Below are 24,188 nucleotides of genomic sequence, written 5' to 3'. Positions count from 1 at the left end.
GATAAATGGAAAATTTTTCTTTCCCTTCTATCCTTAGCCAGTCCTGGAACCTTAATTTGTTAGTATTGAATTTGTATAACAAGTCTAGGCCAGATCAGAACAACCAAACAAAATGTTTATCGAAATCCAGTCAGAAAACACTTTGTGCCCATCTCAATGATTACACAATCACCCCCGACACGATGGAAATACCTGGGAATGATCAGGTTGACGATCTACATTGCATCTTTAGTATGTGGATAGTTGAAAGGTGCTACCATGGATTTGGAAATTTCCCATAAAGCGAGCTTATGAAGCATTATGTAGTCGAAAACGGAAGTTAATTATGCTAATTGATAACATCATTAATAATTTATAAACTTGTTGTTTACCTTCAACACTAATTGAGTGCTTAAATTTCGTTCCCTAAACCAGCACTTATACTCAATACTCAAGGTACTTATACTTATACTCAAGGTGTACATAGTACGAAGCATGAGCATTTATTCCACAATGAAAACCAAACGCCATTTTGAAAAACAAATAAATTTCTGAATTTCAATACCGAATCGACAATCACAAATTCCGTTTGGCTGAAAACATTTTAAGGCTAATGTACGAGTCTCAAGAAGATACCCAAAACTTCAATCCCTTCGTTAAAATGATCGGAAAGAAGCGAAACGAATATGTTTTCCTTCCTTCTCTCTCCCCCAGGAGTTCAGATTACGAACAGGTATTCCGATTTCTTCGTATCTCATGCCACCCGGTGCAAAAACTCAATTCTTCAGTAATACTTCGATAACGAATTCCGGAGACCGAGGCCCGAGTTTCGCTTTGATCGCACTTCAGGCACTGCCACCACTGAGATCCTTCTCTGCACGTGCCAAGGCGGTGGAAAGTTAGCGAAGGAGAAAGCATAAATTTGATATGCATTCGGTACAACTTTTTTGTCCGGTACTTCTAAGCCAATTTTTATCTAGCGCCGCGGCTTCTGGATGAAGGGATTTTTATTGGGACTTTGTTTGGAAAAATCTGCGGAAGGGCAGGACCGGTAGTTTGCGAAGCTTGTTTAGAACCTTCGGGAAAAGTGGTTGGATAAACAACAACAAAAAAAAGGTAGGTGACCCAATTTACGACGCAAAGTAGCACTGCTTAAGGTGGGTCGAAGGAGGCCTCTCAGCCAAAACTGGTTGAAATCATTAGTCGAGGACCACGCCTTATACGGTTGGATGTTAGGGTATGCAGGATGTGTGGAATGTGTGTTCCTATCCTCACATAGTAAATCTTCTCCATTTTCAAAGGAAAACTTACTGTACCTTCGTATCCTGCTGCTTCATCTTCATGCGGATGTTATCGTAAGGCAAGATGGAAGATTTGTCCGCTTTTCTCCTATTTTAGGGATGCGAGATATTTTAATTTCTTGCAGTTAACCTTCCACCTACAGAATATACCCGTGAGATAGCTACTTCTTTCAGCGTCCATTATAATTGGAATTTATAAGGGTACAACCGATAACGGCCCGTATTCAGTGGGTTTCGAAAAGAGGCGTTGAAATACGACGATGACCGTCGTTCTTATTTTATCACCATCCACTAACAACACCCAAAACACACCGATAAACTTAAACACGATACTGATTGCTATCGTTTGATGTATGCTTTCATCGAACCGAAGAATTGAAAAGGGATGACGATGAATTAACACACTTTTCGAGTGATTAATATTCTCCCGATGAGGTTCACTGTCGTAAAAGCAACTGGAAACATTTTCATCTCATCGCTGCGGTCGCCATTTATCGTAAGAAAGAAAAACGAAACTAGGAAAGCGAAGGTTTTCTTCACTGGAACGGTCTTTGATAGTAACGATGATTCAGATGTTCAGTTACTCTTTACTCTCTCTCATAATTTGAAATAAAACTAACGAAAAGACGAAGCAGTGATTGATTTTCATCATCGAACTTTTTTTTTTCTTCTCACCTCATACTATCCCAAATGGTAGATTCCTACCCACAAAAAAGAAACACCATACCCTTTTTAGGACCCGTGTTCACCGCCGTGTTTTTAACCACTTTCTGAAGTGTACTCGGAGAAGGCAGTGGAAACTGTGGAGTAGTTTGGTGGTTTCGTTTTGTTCGGCGCCTTGCCATTTTCCCCGAAACCTTCCTAATGTTGCCGTCCTACCACAACCGTAAAGTTCGCTTGATGTGAGTTAAATTGACTAAATGATGTTTCCATAAAGTAAAACGTTTACTTTCCCCTTTTGTGTGGCCCTTTGTTTTCCACTAGACTTTAGTGAGGATCCAAATTTTCCGACACTTTTTGCTGTCTCACTGTGTTTCAACCCGAACTGCATGTTGGGTATTTGGTCTGGTATTAATGTCCAAAAATCAGGTTATTATGCGCAGTAAATTATGCATAAGTATTGGATTTCTTAATTTGTTTATTGGGTCGTTTAATTTTAATTATTTGTTAGAAAACAATTAGGCGGCAAAATGTCTCAGTGACGTTTGTTAAAAAAATTTCGAATATACAACCTATTAAATGAAACACATGAAGTACTAGGCGCCTCCATCACTAAGCGTTGAATTTCTGTATGAAAAAATGGACATTTTTAATTAATTGTTAATGAAAAATTAAAGATAAAAATTTAACCATTTTATTGTTTGAATGCGAGCGATCTAGTAACGTATTGTTAAACAACAGGATCGGTCCAATCCCGTTTTGGGACCAATCCCCCCTAAGCAGTACCCTCCCGGCAAAGTAACTCATTTAGCATGCCGCCTTTGTTACTCCGTGAGTAAAAAATGCTCGTTCTCCCTCTTCTCGCTACACACACACATTTGGTGTCACCGCCGAGTGTGTTCAGTTGTGTGTCATCTTCCGGGAGTGAGGGATGTACGAGGTGAAGCCATCGATAAAATGAAGACATTTTGTGTTAAATCTTCATAAAAAGTAAGTAAATTTGTGTAACACGCTAAAGGAGTACTCGCTTTTCATTAATTTTGTTTTAAATTACAGTTTTGTCTCGATATTTTCACGAAAACCTGGAGGAAAAAATCATCACCAAAACAACAAAGGCCAACAAAGTAGGCCTCGAGTAGACTTCGCGGTATGGCGAAAAAAGTGTTTAATTAATTAAGGTGAAATTTATGTGTGCGTGTAATATCAGTGAATTAAAATAAAAAGTGATAAATATAACATTTGTGAAAATATAAAAAAAAATCTGCGAATGTGTTGTAATCATTGTGCGCATCATTAAACCATCCGAAAAATGAAGCAGAAAAATGAACCACGGGATGAATGACGTCTCTCACGCCTTGTTCATTTGGCCTTATTCTGTTTCTCCCAATAAAGCCAGAATAAGGCGAGAATACAGCGAAAATTTTGTATGGGATTCTCTCTCAAATTGTCGGGAGGGTACTAAATATTCAGCTACGGGTGGATAGAGCCAAAAAGAGCCAACAATAGCAGGCCTAGACCTCTTGAGGTTGTTGTGCCGATAGACAAGCAAGAATTATTTCAATGATTTTTATTACCAGAGGTTATAAATCCCTCAGTTACTATTTTCAAATAGTATTACTATTTCATGATTGCGATCAAAACTTTGTTAATGTATCGTTTAATTTAATTAACTTACTTTTGTCCAGTTTTTTGTTGTGAAACCCACTGTGCAATGCATTTTTCTTTTTGTAGGTGAACGTTTGTATGTTTGTGTCCGTGCTTTTTTGTGTTAGTCTCGTTGTGATTGAAATGTTGTTACCGGTTTGTACGCAACGAGCAGCTGAGTTCATGAGCATGATGGAGCTATTTTTGTAAATGTTGCAATTTCCATTGGAACTATTACTTTCAGCTTTCAAGGGAAACTTGAAAATATATAATTTTGAATTTAAAAAGCAAAACAATTACTTTAATAATAATATGGTAAGGTTCAATAAAGTTTATAAAAAACCTTATATAAAATATAAACGATCTCAATCAGTAAGACCGATCAATATTGTCGTTTACAAAGTTAACTATGTAAAACAAGTTAATATAACAAATGTTTGAAACTAGTTCTTCATCATGATCATTCGAGCAATAAATGAGAGCAGTCATTAAGAGCAAAAACAAAGAATTTCGCATTCATAATACGAGTAAGTTTCTGTTCGTGTAATAACACACTGATCAAACACCTTTGGAAGCGTACCAGCCTAATAAAATCTTTTTGCACTCATGTCCAAAACTCGTGCTAGTGTCATTTTTTCTTGTTGCCGTTTAATTACACCATGGGAACCATGAAGTTAATATTGTTATTTGACAAACATACTGAATTTCACATTAAATACCGTCTACCGGTTACCGATGAACGTTGCGCTCGTTTGCCAAACGTTGACAACAACTTCGGGAACCAGGGCCACGGGTTCAGGGCGAAGATTCCGGTTTTTATCGCTGTAGCATAATTTTCATTAGCAAAACCGGCATGCCTGCCAGTCAATGTTTAATTTACGGCGCCGACAGATGTTCCCGCTTTCATGGACGGTTTTTTTTCTTGTATTGGTCTTGTTGTAACAGTGAGAAAATTAAATCGTACTTGTAGCAAACTGTTCAAAGCCCCGAGATAAAGAGCAGACATCGAAGCTAGATATGGTAACTGTTCTTGTTTAATTTTCCGTTTGCTGTTTGACAGTTGATTTTTGAAAGTTTATTAAATTGAGAGACAAAGTCGTACTGCACGGAGCGACAGTTGCGATGCTGTTACCTTTCAGATTTGTATGTGAGATACTCGAGCATGGCCCCAATTTTGTGGAAGAGTTCACTCCTTTAAACCACCCTTTCGTAAAATGGTATACTGGACTAACGGAGTGATTTGTATCTTTTTAAAAAGAATAATAAAACGAATAAAACACTTCCGCTTCGCGTGGGAAAGTGGTATCGTTCCCTTATCGTTTTTTTTTGCTTTCCTGATGAACCTTTAATGCTTATTGGCTGGTTGGGGAGGGGTGAGAGAAAGTACCACGACCCATCCGTTGACTCATATACCATTATGTAGACTTAACAAGCTTGCTTGCCGGATTAACTCTGGAAGGGTAAACTAAGCTCACAGTTGTCCACAGCGATGGGTTCCACCAAGAAACCCGCCTTGGAAACGAAAGGGTTTTGCTTGACAGCGAAAAAGGGGGCGATTATTCCCGGTTTGCAGCAAAGCACTTGAGAATAATGGAGATCCCCGTCGCCACGTTAAGCTTTCCCTCGCTGGGGCACTGCCTTTTTTCTTCTTCTGCTAATTCCTGTTAAAGATGCGTCCGTGAGAAACAACTTTAACGCGGCACATCAGAAGAAAGTGGGGTGAACAGCTTGTACTTGGTAGTTGCTGGTAGTTAGTTAGGTTTTTTATTTTACGCTCTCTCTTGCGCGACTGAAGATATGTTTACCGTTCACCTTCCCAGCGTTGGGAAACTTCCCCGAATGACAGTTTATATTTTTTAACAGCAACCACGCGGAAACACACGGGTGTGTGTTTACCGAAGGTAAACAGTTTAACCCAGATTCTTCCCGGAACTTTGCTGTGTCGCCCGAAGGACACGCAAACAGGACATATCTGCCAGCATCTGCTAAACATGCGCTTTTGATCAAGTTTTAACCGTTTTAGAGCGGGTTGATCAATGAATGGGACGAACTTTGCTTGCCGTTGCGATAAAGGGAAGACGAATGTTCTTTTCCGTTCCAGGACAGCTTTCCATATATGTTGTATTAGCTTGCGTGGGGTGTAAATGTGTGCAGTTATAAGCTCAAATGCCTCTCATGCACTGGATTTTATTTGGGACCTGTTATTCATTCCAGGGCAAGGTCAAAACCTTCAATGAAAACTTACATGATACGTAATATCAGTTGTCAAATGTCTAGAAAGGGTTTAAATACGTCAAGATTGTTACACAGAGGAATGGTACAAATTGAAAGAGGATCATTGGAGTGCGAAATTTAAAGAAAAATTCGAAGAGATATGAGGACATGCACTCACATGACATGTGGTAATAGGTTACTATGACTTGTCAAATAAGGGTAGAATGGATGCAGAGTAAGGAAAAGTAAGAGAAGAGTTTGAAGAACCGTAAGAGGGATAAAATCTGATATTTTATTGCATCAGGAGCAACACGTAAATATATTTTAGTAAAGCGAAAAAACTCTTGTCAAGAAAAGCACACATATAACTGGAGAGCTGAAAAATAGAAGCAGAGCTAGAAGAAGCAGGAATTGTCCGGCTCAACTTTTTAACATTTCATTCCAGTAGAAAAATACAGGCCGAGTCAATTTCCTGGTGCAATTTCGTTTATACTTCAAAGTGACAGAGTCGACTTCCTTCTCTGGACTTAATTTTTTTTACCGAATCAGGCGATTTTAAGAAAGAATTCATGAAAATAAGTTAGAAAGAAATGTTTTATGTGACAAATATAAGGTATTTTCGATCAATTTTCACGTTTTGCTTCGATTTTGTGCTATAAACCTGCTCATCTGTCAAATATCCAAAAACCGCGTATCTCCGAATCCGCGTATCAGAGGAACCGCGTATCTCGGGGACTGCCTGTAGTTTAAAGATTTGAAAGTTATACTGTATTTCATGAAGTAAAACTTGTGGAAATATTACCCAACTACATTCCATATTTTATCGCATATATCGCAGGAAATTCTTCAACCGCTACATATTTTTGATCGTTTCAAACTATTTACAGCAATATTACGCTTTTATTAACCTTTACATAACGATTTATTTACCGCACAGTACGTCACATTTTACAAAATATTAAACGTAAACACATTTGTTTTAGTATTCGGAACACAACGCAATATAAAAAGGAATGCTTTCATGTCTAGGTGTGTTCAATTACAGCATTTCCCCGTTTGTATTGGAGCCTTAAACGAGAACCCAGCGAGAATCCCCCGAGGAAAAAGGATGACGTGGAATTAGAAACTACTGAAACTGAAATACTTCTGCACGAGCTGTATCCATCCGGGAATATCGAATCCGTGCCGCTGTAGTCTCCAGAGCAGTATCCGCAGCTGCTGCGAGGACTAAGGAAGAAATCGAAAAGGGTAGGAAAATGGCCATCAAAATCTATCACAAAATATGAAGGTATGTTTGTTCGCATGCCAGCAAGGTAACAATGAGCATCTCAGGACTTTTATCCCTTTTTGCGTGTGTGTCCTCCTGGCCTCCTGGGCTTTGGTGCATTACACGCGTGCTCCGATGTGCTTCGAAAGGGTCGACAGCCGTGGGACAAGCGGGGTGACAATTTCGTTGATTGAATGATCGAAGTGTAAAAGGGGACGAAGTGCAAGGTGACGGTGACGGTTTGGGCCCAAAACCTACCTGCAGCATGTTGAGTACGTTCTCAAACTCTCCGCTACCGATCTGCTCGAAGAAGAAGGAAAAATCATTGCTCGTTTCCAGCTTGTCGAAGAAAAGCAGGATTATTTCGTCCTGCGGCAGCAGCGCCAATATGTCATCGACTAATCCATTCAATCCTCTGGTGGTGAGATTTACTGCAATCGACACAATTCGAGATTCGAGAAAGGGGGAAAACGTATGGGTAAAAATGGAAAAAATTCTCTTGTTTTTTCTTTCGCTTCTGGTTCGTTTGGGAATTTCCCAAAAGTATCCGGGTCGTGGTCGAGGAAACGTTCGGTATCGACCTTTACGTCGATTGGACATTGTGTAAGCGTGTCGGTTGCGGTCCTGCACCGATACCGAACACCGTTGTTGTGTTCTGCCGCTTGTTAGCGGAACTGCTCGATAGCAAACAGTAATTGATTAATAATTTAATTTGCTACACTTGCAACGTCCTCTATCAGTGCACACGCTGGCAGACCATTTTGTCATACGCTCATGAGCTGTTGGCCGGGTTTCGGTGGAACGGTGCGAGGCGATGAATTACGCCTGCCGCTTGGCAACGAGCAGCAAATCGAAATGACCGAAAGGAAAAGCTTCATTAGGTCCAGGCCCGGCAGGCAGGCCCGGTCGGGCCATTCACCACTGCACGGTACATGTGGCATCAACCTGGGCGGGTAACCGGACCACCGAAATGCAATCGTCACAACTTTCATCAGCGTCACCAAATACAATCAACCAAATTGTCATCAACCAGCGGCCGGTGGGGTTTCCCGATCAGCACACGAGCTGGTTTGTTGTGGTTTTATGTTTATGACAATCAAGCTTCACTCTACGTACTTAGCTTTTTGGGGAATGAGCTTCTACAGTAGTGAACAAACCAACGGACTGTTGTCGGAGATAAGTAGGCCTTGCAAAGAAGTTTAAAATATGCATAATATGCACAAACAAGATACAAATAATTTCATTTTTATATAATTTAAAATTCTCACTTTTACATTTAGTTACTTTACTACGAATGTCACAACACATAACGTTATATTATAACTTAAATGGAAAACCTTACGTTAAAGAGAAAAAAAAGGCAATAAACGAAACATAAACAAAAAAAAAATATTTCATTCGATAGCTTGAATAGTTCGTGTGAATAGAAATTAGTTTAAATCAATTCTAAAAACAATCATCGATCATGGCAAAGAATGTTGTTCTGTTGTTGTGTGCTCTTTTTCTGCATTAGTTTTACTCTTGTACTGTACTTTATAATTGTAAATATTTTTTGAATTCTATTTTACATCAAAACAATCTTAATATTGAAAAAGAAAAAAAGGTTTACTTTTACAAATTAATTACTGTTTCGTCCCAACGTTACTAAGAACGTTTTTTTAACAAACGTAAAATGTTAATGCAAATTGCAATTTAAATGCAAACTTTGTGACACACACTGTTTCCCATTCCTCATTGTTTTCGCCATGTTTCGTATAATCGTAACTGTATGGCGTACGTCAAGAGCGCGCCCAAACGTATTATCCCCGAAGTACAAGAAACTGCTGACACCGAACGGAAGTGAACCGTATTGTGGTTTAGTATCAGCACGGCAGCGTGGACTACCATTTGGCAAAACCCATATGCAACAGCTACCATTACATGCGCGGGGGTCGTGCCCATTGGTGATCACGGGGACAATCATCATGCAGCCAAGTGCATGGATTAAATCGTAAATAATTTAATTGAATATTATTCCACTCCGACTTCGGTCCGGCATTTCATAAACGGGCAACGGCAACCCACCCACCCAGGGTCCGGCCATTCGACCAGCTTCCGGGCGTTTGATTCGATTTCCGACGGCACCGGTCGGACGCCGAGAGAGTGCCGGAACGACGGAAGTGTCAAATGAAGACGCATTTGCGTTTGTTCTTGATTGAATCGGGTGTACCGACCGGGCCGACGCACCGATCGGACACGTCTCGCGGGTTCGTCCCATTCAACTTTGGTACGCACGAAACAAGATTATCGTCTTCGGTGGTTCGGGCAAAACGGACGGATTGGATGCAATTGTATGCATGCACTTCCGGTGGCGTGGCCGAGTCTTTGACGGCGTGAAATCAATTTAAATTGAAATCTGCTCTACAGTGGGCAGCACGGTGCTCCCCTCTGTGCCGGCGGTTGGCTACCAGGTTGGTAACGTAAAATGGCACTTTCATGGGTGATTGAATAATGAAGTTACTTCTGCTGAACTGGCACACAATCGGTCAGTGGATGGTGCGTTTCTGTTGCTAGGCTACGGATGTAAGAAGAGCTAGAGACGGGAAGCTAACTTGACTCAGCATCGTTGTGGAGGAGGCCCGCCTATGGCCACAATATAGTTAGTGCTTTTTTGAGTCGTTTCTTATTCTTGTCCTTTAGAAACGCTTGTTTCCTCCTCTCAAACCAAACTTAATTAAAAGGCATTTTATCATGTACAGAATCGATACGTTCGATTTGGATAACAGTTACAGGGTTGTTATCGGTTTGCAATAAGATAATTGGAAATGACGACGAATCACAAACATTGCATTGATATATTTATCTTGCCACTGTCAGATAATGTTAGAGCGAATGCATAATCGGACCGCTTTCCAGGAGCTGTTCCGATTCAATGCACTGAATGGAGAACAAACGATTTTAATCCTTTTGTTCGAACTGTTTGAAGAAGTTTACGTTGCCAAGATAGTTATTCCAATCAATGCAATGCCGAACCCCTCCATAGCAGTGCCCATCCCTCACTCACACATCCTGAGACTCTCGTCCGGCTCGGCAAAGATGTCATCGGTATCGAAGCGCTTGTTCAGCTCGGTCCACACCTTCTCCACGCTGAACCCGATGCTGTCCAGGTACCGGCGAAAGCTGCGCACCTCACCAAGATTCACAATGTCCAGCCGGATCTGCGTGTAGTCCTCGGTGGACACATAGTCGAAGGCACTCTCCACCTCGACGTCGTAGTGATAGTAGTACTGCATCAATCGCTGCACATCCTCAAACGGTACCAAATCGATAAAGTCCATCAGATCCTGCTGCAGCTGGTGGCTCGGTTCCTCCTCGATGTGCCGGATGTGGTAGCCAAATATTTGGCCTAGTTCCGCCATCACCATCAACGCTATCAGTGGCCACGCAGGCACCGTAGGAACTGTCCTTCGGATCGCCCGTTCACTCGCGACACAAACCATCGTTAATTTTGTGTTTTTTTTTATGCCGTCGTATACACGAAAAGTGGTATTGTAGTTTAGGGCGACAAACGGGAAGAAAACGGACACGAGATACTAAAGCAACAACTGCAGCGAGAGGATTTGCGAATTAATAAACCACGTTGGGCACGTTGGACACTACGGGACGCTTGAGCACCACTAAAGCTAACACACGGACCGAACGGCACCGAACGCCGATTGTTGGAAAAATAAGGCCTCGATTCTGAAGAAGATAATAGCGTTCTCCCTTAGCGTGGGAAGAATTGCCACCGTGAGGTTATCCTCTTTTTTTCTGTTGGCCGGCCGGTTTGTCAAGCCAGCATAAACACCAATTAAAAGCACATACCTAGTAGGCACACAACTTTCCACCGTCGGCCGCGTCCGCGTTGGAGGTGTCCCAACCGGTCGAAATCAGCACATGAAATCGATTCATTTCCCCAGGGGCCGCTTCAGTCGGCCGCTGTTCGAAAACTGGCTCTATAATCACTATAATCGAGATAACTTTGTTTGCCTTGGCGAAGTGAAAATTGTGCTTCCGTATTTTCCGGGGTTGAGCGATTTTTTGCCCTCTCCTTCGCGGGCCCGTATCTTTGGCTGTTTTATTTGGCTTCTGTTTGATCACCGTTAATCCACGGGGACGGGGGAGCCAGAGCAAAAGCGATCGTGCCGCGTTCGCTTTCTTCGGCGAAATGGGCGAGTGCGTTCCAGCAGCGCGACTCGCGAGATGAGGCGAACGGACGCGACTACTGATAAGCCGGCGGCGTTGGCGTGCGTTTGCTACGGGGTTTGACGGACACCAACCCGGCAAGCGGGGTACGCGCGGGTCGGCGGTTTCGGTGCGTCAAGTGCGTTCCGTTGATTGGCGCACTAAATTGAATCAACTGACCGTTTCGGGTGATTTGGGTAAATAAGCCGTTTGAAACTGCGACCTGCAGCGTGGCGTGCAGACCCCGACGTTGAGCGTCGGGGTCCGCCGTTTGTTTGATTCGATTATCCAATTTACGATAAGAATCGGCCATTTTTCGCTTTACGCGAAGGTTGACTTTCGCGCGATATCTTCAGAAAAAAGCTGGATGGGATGGGATTTTTTTTCTCTCTCTCTCTCTCTCTCTCTCTCTCTCTCTCTCTCTTTCTCTCTCTCTTTCTGTTACGTGTGTAGTTTGCTGAAGGCCGACGAACGATGATGATGCTTTCATCATGTTGTTGGTTTTTGTGTAACGGTTTGCCCAGAGCTCATTATGCTTCGTCTGAAACGAGCTGCTGAAATGTTGTTGAAATGGCTCATAAAAGGAAGAGCTTCAAAGGCGTTTTGTTTTAATTTTAATATTGCAATAAATTTTTCAAACGATTATGCCATTGACGACAGTTGAGGCGGAGTGTGGCTATCACGGATGATAATTAAACTTACTGTGAACAGGATATTTTCGGTATCGTTCTTTTAGATGAAAGTACACCGACAAATCGATTACATTGTTGTCCAGGTAAAAGAATGTTTTCATAAGATTTTGTTTTTAATGGAAGTTTAATCAAAAGATGATTATCAATGAAAAGAAGCGTTTCGATATAATTATCGTAGATCACTAAATAATGCTTTCGAAAATGTAAAACATAGTTTTTAATTTCTTTTCATCATTAAGTTAGGTTTTTAGGACTTCTTTTTATTTTTTTGGTCATTATTTATGAAAGAATGTCCGTATATTGTTTTGGTTTTAATTTATTTATGTTTTTGGAATTTTATTCAAAATTTTCAAATTGTGCTAATTACCGACTCCAATCCAATTGTGCTGCTTTTAACCTTATAAGAAAAGGTAAAAATCAATGCTTTTCACGATGCAGGACTTTAGCATAATCGATCGTAAAATCTTCCGTTAACATACTGTTTCTGAAAATGGCAGGTATTGATGACCTGGTGGGAAGAAAAATATACCCACGCTAAAAGATGAGCGAATAATTCATTGAGAAGCTGTGAGTTAGCAAAGAATTGCGTTACAAATTCGGCTAGAATCATAACATCGGCAACATCCGGTTGCAATCGTACGAAAATAAGTTAAACCTTGATGTTTCTAATGGTTGGTAATACTACACCTACGATCAACGAAAATAATTTGATTTGGATATGAGCCAGAATTTTGCTGGTGGTTCACTTATGGATTTTTTACGTATCAAGGAAAGTTTCCATTAACGTGGATTTCATCGAAAAAATTATCTGAATGTTACATTGAAATGTTACAAGTCAGCATAATAGAGCACGGTGAGAGAATGATGAGCTCAGATTTTGTTTTCCAGTAGGATATTTCAAAACACAATTTAAAAATGACTAAAATCTTTCTGTCAAGTATATAGAGATCCTCGAGTGGTCATTATATTTACCTATTTTAAATCCTATAAAATTATTCTGGAAGGTTTTGCCCATGGAATTTATTAACAAACAAGCATTTTGTCGTCGTTAACATCAAGCCACATCGTATCAGTAAATACTAAGGAAAGATAAGTCAAGATACTTTAAAACAATTGATTTTTTCCATCCAACTTCGACTAATTGAAGTAATTGAAGTAATTTGGTCCGCAACCTGTGAAAAACTACCTTAATACCCTCAAATGGGATATTTTACCGCACCCACCATATTCACCGGATCTAGCACCATCAGATTTCCATTTGTTCCGTTCCATGGCACATGGATTGGCTGACCAGCAGTTCTCCTCCTATGAACAGATCCAGAATTGGTTGGATACCTGGATTGCGTCGAAAAACGTATCATTTTTCCGAAAAGTAATCCGCGATTTACTCGAAAGGTGGAAGAAAGTAATAAATAATAATGGCCAATACTGTGATAGGTAATACTGTGATTGGCCCAATTTCTTCAAATAAAAATGACACGAGTATAAATAAATTTATGAAAAAACGGCCGTTATTTATTTGCGCACCTAATATATACAATAGATCGTATACTCATTACTAAAAGGTTGCAAATGGTTTTGATTTGCTTGTTTTTTTCTGTTCACTTATGATCTAACATTGATCAAAGCTACAGTGGCGTATTGTTTGTTCTGCTTAGTGTTTCATGAATTATGGGACGTAAATCTGAATAGTCCTTAAAAGTACGTTTATGATGAACTTAAAGTTGTGAAATAAAATTTACTAACATTCTAGCTTACTAATTTACATTTACTAACATTTCATCTAGAATTATTTCAATTTGTTTGGTAAGTTTAAATATATTGCCAAAAAATATGGTGGACCTGTTCCTATATCTCACAGTGTAGGTATTGTAGAGCAAAAGAATTATATTACATGAGTTTGCTGAAAAGCACTTTTCTAACTATAATATTATTTTTCACCTTCATGAACCACTTAAAGGTATAGCAAAAATCGAACATATCCCGTTTTGCAATTAAAATAATTATCACAACCTAGCGTTCGTATCAAGGAGGGGCCAAATCTCATTTAACCCATTCAACTTCGCCCGATGATGCTTTGGGCCTGTTGCTTGAATATGTCACCCATATCGAAGGATTTCTTTCCATTTCCACTAATTAATTCTAACCCCAACGAACCCGTTACGAACATTTGCCAGATGGTATGTGACAGTGGACACGCACGACCGTGTTCCACACCGATAGTCCGGTTTGGTGGGGCTGAACAGTCATTCTCCAAGCCGAAGCCAACCAATGTGTATGGATATTGAAAGGAAATTGAATTTTCTCCCAATGCAACCGCAATAATCATAACGTCATAATTGAGTATCATCAGTAGCCCGGGGGGAGCATCCGGATTTACGGAGGGCGGTTCTGGTAAGAAGACGGAGGCACACAAAACAACTCAATATGGAAAGCAACGGTCATGTCCATTTCGTTTCGCAGAGCAACATGCTAGCTTTGTGATAGGTTTCAGGGAAAAACAGGGAATAGGTTACCAACGAGGGGGTAGGGGTTGTTGGTAGGCCTGAACGTTGAAGTTATTTTAATCCTTAAAACCGAAGGCAGTAATTTGAATGTGGAAAAGGATCGGCTTATTTGCTTGCTGGTGTGCCATCTGCCTGTATGAAACGGAAGGTTGCGAGGTACGGTGTGCTTGTTGGTTAATTCTACAATTCTTTCCTGCAAACGACAACCTCAGATGCTCCGTGATGACTCTGGAAGGGCTCTGAAGGTATGGTCAAACCGGTTCCTGTTGTGATGTTTTGGCGATGAACATAACAACCATATGCAGCTGCCATAACCTTTATTTGGCGCTTGTTCCGCCCGAGACAGTGGTAATATGACCCGATTCGTTCGCCTTATGATTATCGCTATTAATAATTTCTGCCTACAGCCAGGCAAGGCACCGTATAGTACAGATATTTTCCCATTTTGGTGGTAGTGTGGGTGTGTGTGAGGTTTTTTTTTCGATCGTAGAACTTTCTGCCACACAACGGAACATTTCCGTCTGCTATAATACTGGCCCGTTAGGGAAAAGTTCATTAAAAATCCCTTTTTTAGACGATGATTTTGCCTTTTCCCCGTATGGGGTTTTGCTGTGCAGCTCGTGCTAATGGGCTTAAGAAGGAAAAGCTGCGGTGGGAGGAGTGTTTTGAGGAAAACTTTGAAACTCTTGAATTTCGGGGGCCACTCTCGGGGCAGAAGAAGGATCCACCGAAGAACCCAAAAGGAAGACCGATCACATGCAGACTTTTCCAAACTCGTCTCTCGCTTTCCCACCGTCGTACGGCTGCAACGGAGAACACCAAAGTGTGTGTAGGCTCCGTTGCGTTGACTAGTGTGTTGCCTTAGTTCTCGTTAGCATAACGCTGTGGGAACCTGTACCGTGTGGAGGCAATGGGGAGGGCTAAAGTTTAGCAAATGAAATTTTCCACCCAGTGCATGCCCGGGTGTATCGGAAAACGCCGAAACGGTACCAAAAGTTACCGAGCGTCGCAGCTTCTTCATTATTATCTGTATGGCTAACATTTTCCTCAGCAAAATGACAAGCAGCAGGCTGTTGGGAGGGGAAACGGAGCTACTAGGCAGATTTTGTTTTCTTTTCATTTGGCTGTGTTTGCCGGTGCCGGTGGTACTTTTCTCCACTTTAGAAAGATCGAATTTTCGAAGATAAAATTTTCGAAATGATATTAGCCGAATGGATCCCCTTTTAGGGGGGGAAGAGCAAACTGACGCTTCATATGGGATAGGCATATTTTCTTCATGGGGCATCCGAGTGGAACAGGGTTGCAGATAAAGGTAGGAACTGTCTTTCAAAACCAATGCGACATGCGACATGTTTTTCATTCGATAGCTTACGGCATGAAGTCAACATGTTGTGTCGTGGGGTTTTTGTTTTCAATAAAGAAGGAATGCAAATTCGTTGAAGTTCCATACGACGATAGTGATATCATGTGTTTGGTGTTAAAATTAATTGAATATGGTGTTTTAGGGAATAACCAAATTGAATTTAATGGCTGGCTGACAATTAAAATAGAGTAAACTTTGCTGAAATCTTAAATTTATTGTTATGTGGATTAATTAAAAACAGTTTTAAATATGACAATTCTATCAAGCAGCACTGATAACATTATTTAATTTCATTAATTAAAAATAAGAGTTTAATTGTGGTTTACACTGCATTGTTACTCGAATTTAAGAAGATATGATAGACAATTATTTACTTTATCCTGCTAACCAAAATAAGCTATGCTAACGATATTTGTAAGCAAGGATTTTAAATTGGCGCTCGTTTCGTTTTGGTTCTAAAACAATACTAATCTATATTTCCCTTAATCGCTATTCTTAATTCTATTCCCAATCGGGTTCGCTCGTGAGCGCCGTTTACATATTCCGCTTGGTTACTTCAGACCGATCCTATCTCAATCCTATCTCAAGCTACTTTGTACAAGTTTTCCATACACAATTCAAAGATATTTAAATAGTATGCACTTAATTGAATTTGGGAAAATCTTAATTTTCATGCTCAACTTTAATTTAAATATGCTATATAATTATAATGAAACATCATCACCATTATCATCAACACCGCTAGTATACAACGAGACTTTCTAAACTGGAATGGAATAAACACTACAGGTTGGCAGCACTGCTGCGTTGCGAGGTCAACGCATAACGTGAAGCGAACCGGTCTCTTTGTGCCTAACCTTTGTCGTGTACACATGTGCGTACTTTATTTTCAACATAATTATATATGATGATTTCATAATTTTAATTACATGTTTGTACTATCATTACGGTAAAAGAATCGATTTTTTTCCTAGTTATAACACCAATCGGAAACCACCAATATGGCGCACGCTTCGTCGTTCACTTGCACTGGTAATATTGCACAGCAATTCAAAATGGAAAAAGAGCAGAAAGAAAAATCTGCATGAAAGAAAATTCCTGTTGAACTTTTCCAATTTGTAGCATTATGGAAAGGTACGCACAGAAAGCAATGGAGTCATATTTCTTCCATCAACGTATCATAAATTCCATGCCCGATTCCATCCCCATACCATCTAATCGTGCGAGATACCCAGTGCGGGTACGAAAGAAAACTTCTTCTGTGTGTGGGTTGTACGTTTTTGGTTGGTTACCTTTACGGTGCCGACTTTCGGTTCCGATCTTTCCGAAAAGGTTAATGAAGATGCGGCGTTACTTTTGAAGGGATTGGCAGGTTTGGGTTTTTTGTTCTTTGTGACTTTTTTATTTTTTTGTTTGTTGTACTTATGCATTCAGCATTTTATTTGCCCCGAGGGTTCCAGGGTGGCTTTTATCGACGATTTCTTCGAGAAAACGCTAACATATTTGGAGGTTTTTTTTTTTTCGAGGTCTGGCGCGGGAAAAGCTTCTCCCGCTGAAACGAACCTGCCTGCCTGCTGAAGAGCGTCTCTGTAGCGCAACAAACCCGTAAAGTGCCCGAAATGTTTGAACCATTTTTGTTTCGCGGTGTTTTGTTGCTGTTCACCTACCGTCTTCCATCATGTTGGGTGGTAAATGTTCGCCAAGCAGCTCATGTTTCAAGTCCGCAATCGTAATGGTGCCCTTTGAAAGGCGAACACAGCGTACGGGAAAAGTGATTGCAATAACGTAATATGATTTCATTTTACGCATTTTTCCGATTGTGTTTGCCACAGCGTTTCGGGCGTTGTCACCTTTTTTGTTCCTCGCCAAAAATAAAAGCACCACAAAAACCACGATAGACACACCCCTCAAAGTATGTTGTCTTACTTAACACACACCGCCACAATACCGTGGATAAGCGATGCCTTGCAAGTGGTTTCGAGTGTACTGCGAGTGTATTGCGAAGGAAGTGATGGTTTGGCGTTGACATTTTACCGGTGCTTTGATGTGAAATGGCATAAAAGCCAACTAATGAACATTGTGCGGAATTTGATGGGTGCATTTTGTGCGTGAGGTGGGTCGGTAAATGGGTCGAATTACGTCGCACCTTGTGTGGCGGTCGGTGGGGTAGTAACAACTTTTCATGTCGGTTTCATATTGCCTAGCGAGAACGGTGCACGTTGTGTGAATAATATGTTTTATTTTACGGAGAAGGGATGGAAATGATTTTTTTGTTTGCGGAAATGTGTTTTATTACGGAAATGTGTGTATTTCTCTATTCACTTGTTCCGGATTGAGTTTAAAGAGGTGTTAAACCATATTTTTATGTCTATGACTATGCGCCAAAAAGCGTCGGTTTGAGAGGGCCCAGTGGTGTACTGGTAGCAGCGCAGGTTTTCATGGGACAGGACTGAGAAAAAATCCTATCCGATACAATCACCCGTATGCAGGACCGATTATCCACATACGGGTAAATAAAGTCACAAAAAGTCAGAAATTACAGTCCTAGTTCTCCTAAGATTGTTGTGCCGGCAAAGAAGATGGCCAAAAAATAATTCATTATTGGTGTAGAGGATAGTGTAACGATGCTCTGCGATTGGAATTTTAGCATAATATATCTAACAAGAGAGAAGAGCTGGAATGCAGTAATTACAGGGGAGTTATTGTGGCGAATATCGTCCGCAAGAAGTTAATTAAAATCCATTTTAAAAAAGAGATATTTAGACTGTCAACTATCACAGTTTATTCGATAACGGAAAGTCAATCACTGATCAAATCTTCAACATGCGTCTAATCCTGAAGATTATGTTTTAGTCATTACAGTCCTATCATCACTGCCGGGGTAAAATTGCAACTGTAATCTTTTGGGATCTCTGTCAATCTTGCCAGACTCGTAAGAATGACCAATGCCCATGCTTGGTGACGGAGCTCTTTGCTACTTCCAAAATAATATTTAAAAATTTAGACATGGAGGTGGAAATTTAGGGGACGATATTATACAAGACAATTATAATTCTTGTATACACCGATGTCGCGAATATCTTTTACATGAAGTTTGAACAAGGGTGATTATAGATAGGTGATCCCACTTTTGAAATCGTCCAAAATTTAAATTATTTTGGAGTTCTGACCATTACACGGACAACATCATTTATTGCTACCCAGGGAGTTTACCCTGTAGCAGCTGCCAACACCGATGGAATGCCCTGCAAGATACCTGGGTCTAGATGGTTTTCCACCCACCTGGTGGTTTCCATTTTTATACTAACATCAGTGAACAGCCTTCGACGCGCAACAAGAACACAGGGATTTTTTAGACGGATTTCTTTTTTCAAATTATTCCAATTATTTACGAAATTAACAAATCGTTGGCCGCTGTTTTTAACATTTATTTTGCCTTTGCAGCGTTGTTTGAAGTAAGCACTATCCCAACAAACTATTCGCGTCCAGCTCCACTGACCAAACCAATAGAATGAGTCCGAACGTATCAACCCGTAAGCAGTGGCGGGTTTAACGGTAAGCAAACTAAGCAATTGCGGGGGGCCTCGAGCTGACGGAGGCCCCGAGCTGAGACGGGTCGAGAGTTGAGGATTTACCTTTTACAGAATGCGGGTTAAGCAAAAATTGGAGTAAGCAATCTACGGTTATGCAGGTAAAATCCAAGATAATTTTATAAGACAAAGTCTACTGATCTACTGTTCAAAGAATGTCCCGATCTTAGGCTAGAACATTCTTCGGCAGGAGGCGAACACAGCAAATGTGTGCACAATTGTTCGAGCCAAGAACCCTTCAGTGCATTGCAGGTGATGAATTAGAACATTACTTGCATTTCATGAAAGATAAGGACACAACTCAAAGTTCAGTACTGAACATTCAGGAAATGCATAAAATAACAAGAGAAATGTCACGCACTTTCTTAAACATTGCGATATTATTGAAATTTTTCTTAACCATCCCAATGTCAAATGCTTCAGCGGAAAGATCGTTCTCCACTTTAAAACGTGTTAAAGGAGCAGAAAAGCTAAACAATTTAGCACTTTTGTATGTAGATTTATTAAATCAACTAGATACAGAGAAAATTATTCAGGAATTCGCCATTAGCAAAGTCAGGCGCAAAAATATGTAGCTCATACTTATAGAAAAGTGTAATATTTGATACAAAATTAAATACAGTTGCAAAAGAACTCCAAAAAGACTAGAATCAAATTGTACTCTTTTCCTTTAAACACAAATTTAATCTTAAAAAAAATAAAATCAATAAGTTTAACCAAAATGGAATATTTGAATTAAATTAAAGAAAAAAAATGAACTACAGGTATTTTCCATCTTTTTCAAATAAAACGTAAGATATATTCAATAAGAAAAGCATTTTTATTAGGGGCCCCAAAAACTATTGTTGCTCAGGGCCTCCGCACTCCTAAATACGCCACTGCCCGTAAGTCACATTTTTGGCCGTTTAGGCTGCCAATTTTGGTCAAGATGATATAGTAGGCTTAAATTGTGGTGTAGTGAATTCAAGAAAGCATGGGATAATGGATTAGCACATGACGGTGCTGGACCGTAAGTGGTTTAGTAATTATACTTCAGTTGAGTATTTTATTTTATTGAGTTTTTTCTAAATAGATACCATATATTTAAGTGACTCAACAGCATGTCACAATTTTGCGATACATTATATGTGGAACCTTGTTCATACTAATCGTGATATTAATACTCATTTCCAAAACTTATAGCTATAAATTTTGATTGTAATAAGTTTTGTTGCAAGATTTGATGAGCAAATATGTATTCTAAATCAGTTGAATTTCCTGTCCCAAATTTATCCATCCCATTCCTGCATGTTGTGATGCAAAGTAGGGTCTTAGTTTATTCTTGGCAGTTTATTGTTTAACCTAATGCGATCGGACCTTGGGACATTGCTCGGTTCCGGCCCGAACATGACAAGCTTTCTCGCAGTACTTCAGAAGGGTGGCGCACATAATTTGAATATTGTCGAGAAAATTGTTTTCGTTTTCGCCAGCATTCCACAAACGCTTCATCCACAAACCGGCCATCATCAAACGCGTCCCGCAATTCTTTGATAACTTTATCGACGGGCGCAGGTTTAGCTCGTACCGCAAATAGACAAGACCAGACAAGACCCTTGCCAAACATCCGAATGGTTCGCAAAAAGATCAGCATTTTCTGCGACGCTGATGGTGGAAGTGTTGTTGTTTGTGTTGCCCGCTTCTTTAAACACTTCTGGCAAACTGTTTTCATTTGCCGTTCCGCTTTGCCTGCTGTGGCATTCGAGCGGGATGGAAAACAACGGATCGCGGGAACAATCACCAAACCGAATGCGGGACTAAAATATAATGTCTTGCTGTGCAATAACAGCTGGGATTGCTGAAAACAGTGGTATTTATCGCTCGGCCGCCTGAAATAAGTAAGATAAAATGTTTTTGCGCTTTGGTTTTATTTATTTTAGCTCTAAGAAGACTCTTTTTCTTTTCTATACGACCTAACCAAGCCCAAAAACTTGCCTCTGCCTTCAAGAAGGAAGCATGTTTATGCATTTTTTTTTTCAATGAAATCATCGTCATTTCTGACCAAACGCGTTCTAAAAATGGGGAGCATAGACCAAAGCTTTTTTTTTACCAAAATGTGAATGCGTATGATAATGGGAATAATATTGCGAACGCTTCGTCCTAGTTGATAATTGATATTGTGTTTATTGAATAATAACCAAATCTCTGAAAAAGAATGCCCAAAGGATCATCATTTGGAGGATTGTATTTGATGTTTGAAAAATATTTAATGTTGCTCATGGGATAATGTATCGCTTAAAAAACTTTTTTAAAAAAAAGCTGCACTCCGCATCCGATAGCGGCACGCAGTTCAAAGTGGAAAGTGCATACAGTTTTCCACTTCACAGTGCATTCGTCAGTTACGCATCGGAATGGTATTTATTTCATGTTTATTATCAATAATAATTATTTCGCCTGATGATGATGATGATGATAATGCTGCTGCTACTGCTGCCGCTGACCGTTAGTAGCACTGCCGTCGTGGAATGTGGGTGGGTTGTTTGTTTGGGTGGCAAGATTTATGATGATTCAACTGCCATTTTGCTGGCTGACCGGTTTGTTATGCGTGAGCCCCCGCACCGTTCGCCGGGGCAGCGTATTTGATTTAAATAAATAATTAAAATTTAGTGCGAATGGAGAGCCAACCGGCCAGCCATGGGGAAGCTGCAGTGGAAAGTGGCATCCGCAGTGCAGAAAATGTCACCCGTACCCATGGACCGTACCACCGACCACCGATCGGTGTCGATTGGATGGATACAATTCCCTCGCTTTGATGGTGTGTTGTAGCGTGATGGAGCAGGGTCAGTCGGTGATGAAAATGAGCCAATGTGAGCATAAATGTTAGCTCCAAGCGTATGATGAAAAACGCACTCTTTTTTTGTTGTTGTCTGTTTGTCTAGGTATTAAGCACGGGGTGGAGATGGAACAGTGTGCTGGGAAAATGAACCAGTGTACCGTTTTCCCATTTACCCATTGATTATCGTGCCCACTTCCCCCGGCACCTGACACCCCGAACCTGTGCAGTAAGTTTCCGCTTAAAATATGTGAATGTCATTAAAATGTCATCAACTGTTCTCGAAATTGCTGACCCCACCGCACCGGATACCCCAGACACACACACACGCACCGATATTTGCGTGAGCTTTCTTTTACGGGAGTGTGCAAGGTGGGCTATTGCCCCACCGGACTTACCCAATGAAGTAGGGATGAATATATTTTATTGCGCACGATGTTTGTATTTGAATTTGCTGGACGGATGCGGATATGGTGGCGCCCGGTGGAAGGTAATTATTTCACGTAATATTAACACACACGTGTGCGCATAATACAATTCGAAAGAGTATAACAAAAAGAAACCATATTTCGTTGCGATGGGACAACAAAACCTGAAAGCGACACATTTACGCATGAACTGTTCACTTTTGATTTGTAAACTGCAGATGACCGCTTTGGATGTCCGTAAAAGATAATTTGATGGATTGATGCTGATGAATTTGATCGGGCTGATGGTGATGAAGATAATGAATTGATAGTCGTGCATTTGTTACTGTTTCGCGGAGTGAGGAAAAAAGGGGCAAATTACTTCTGATTTTTTCCAGATTTATTAGTGTAATGTCATCCTGGCGTTTGGTAGATGGACGCGTGTGCATCATTCGCATTGTTCGCACGGCAGTTGGGAAAATGCGTCACAGGAATGGCAATTGAAAGGAGTGACCGGTTTTCGTAGAGCGCATTTAATCATTGCAATGAATAATGTGAAGAAGTATTTGAGATTTTACCATTCGCTGCCCATATTAATTTTGGTGATATGATTGAAGAGTTGCTTTGAATCGGTGGGTCAGCAAAAAAGCATTACCTCGTATCGTTTCGTAGAAAACTTTATGAGGTTTGCATAAAAATAAAGAGTTGCATAAAAGTAAAGAATCATTTAGTGATGCGCTAAAGTCTTTGCTTAACACAAAACGATACATTTTGGCTAGAAAGATAGCAAAGCTTTCAGGATAGTTTGATAATTACTTATACTATACTATTCTTCATCGACTTATCTGATACGAGATAATTGAATCCCATCAGTTCTGTAAGGACTGTCTTCTGTTCAATTTGTTACCTATTCATTTAATGCATGTTTTATAATATCCTATTCCACACGAAGTGGCGATCTTCGATGATCTTCCAAACGTTTACGCACATTCAGATCAACGTTAAACACAAGTACATGCTTTGCATTTGCTACCACCTCGAAGATTTTGATGTATTTTTACTGGTTTCTCATGATTTTATAAATTCTCGGAGTAAAAACAATATTGCTTCATAGACGAAGATGTCTTTTAGGGTCCTTTTATCTTCCGTGGTGCGAAGGAGCGATGGTTTAAAAATAAATTTAAATCGGAGAGATACTGTTGGTTGTACTTTCAGATATATTAATATTCATATTAATAACTTCAAATTACCCTATTCCTGAAAACCGGCTTGCCCGGGTAGCCCATTATTCGCTTTTTCAACTTTTTTAATTTTTTCTACGAATCGTATTTATTAAAAACTTGGAATATGTATGAAATTCACTTGGACTGGTACCCATATCGCAACTTTACAAGAAATGTGCCTGAGGCATTTAAAAAAAATGTTTAATCACTGTTTTCCGATTATTTTTTTGAATACCCCTATTCCTGGCAATCGGGCCACCCGAATAGGAAGAAAGTTTGGAGGCTTATAATTTCTGAAAATGATATTAAATATAGATGCAGTGTTCATA

The 24,188-nt window shown here is 40.3% G+C and overlaps 1 protein-coding gene across 1 annotated transcript; it reads right to left on the bottom strand.

Annotated features, from left to right (window-relative positions):
• Positions 1-6,710: 6,710 nt before the first annotated feature.
• On the bottom strand, positions 6,711-11,243 carry LOC128303678 (protein G12). The gene is made up of 3 exons (XM_053040721.1): positions 10,109-11,243; positions 7,324-7,496; positions 6,711-7,025 (listed from the first exon to the last, which is right to left on the bottom strand). Exons 1-3 carry the CDS (start codon positions 10,542-10,544, stop codon positions 6,918-6,920), a joined length of 717 nt encoding a protein of 238 aa, XP_052896681.1. The 5' UTR covers positions 10,545-11,243; the 3' UTR covers positions 6,711-6,917.
• Positions 11,244-24,188: the final 12,945 nt, after the last annotated feature.

Source organism: Anopheles moucheti, chromosome 3, assembly GCF_943734755.1.
Source record: "Anopheles moucheti chromosome 3, idAnoMoucSN_F20_07, whole genome shotgun sequence".
NCBI classification, from domain to species: Eukaryota; Metazoa; Arthropoda; class Insecta; order Diptera; family Culicidae; genus Anopheles; species Anopheles moucheti.
This window is presented reverse-complemented; position numbering and strand designations above follow the sequence as displayed.

What these genes read in the sequence shown, in the direction of transcription:
- LOC128303678 (XM_053040721.1), bottom strand. Translation starts at nt 10,544, where the DNA reads ATGGTTTGTGTCGCGAGTGAACGGGCGATCCGAAGGACAGTTCCTACG. An exon ending in GGACGAGAGTCTCAGGATGT is followed by an intron (nt 7,497 to 10,108) that starts GTGAGTGAGGGA and finishes TGTCGATTGCAG; the next exon opens with TAAATCTCACCACCAGAGGA. An exon ending in ACGTACTCAACATGCTGCAG is followed by an intron (nt 7,026 to 7,323) that starts GTAGGTTTTGGG and finishes TTTCTTCCTTAG; the next exon opens with TCCTCGCAGCAGCTGCGGAT.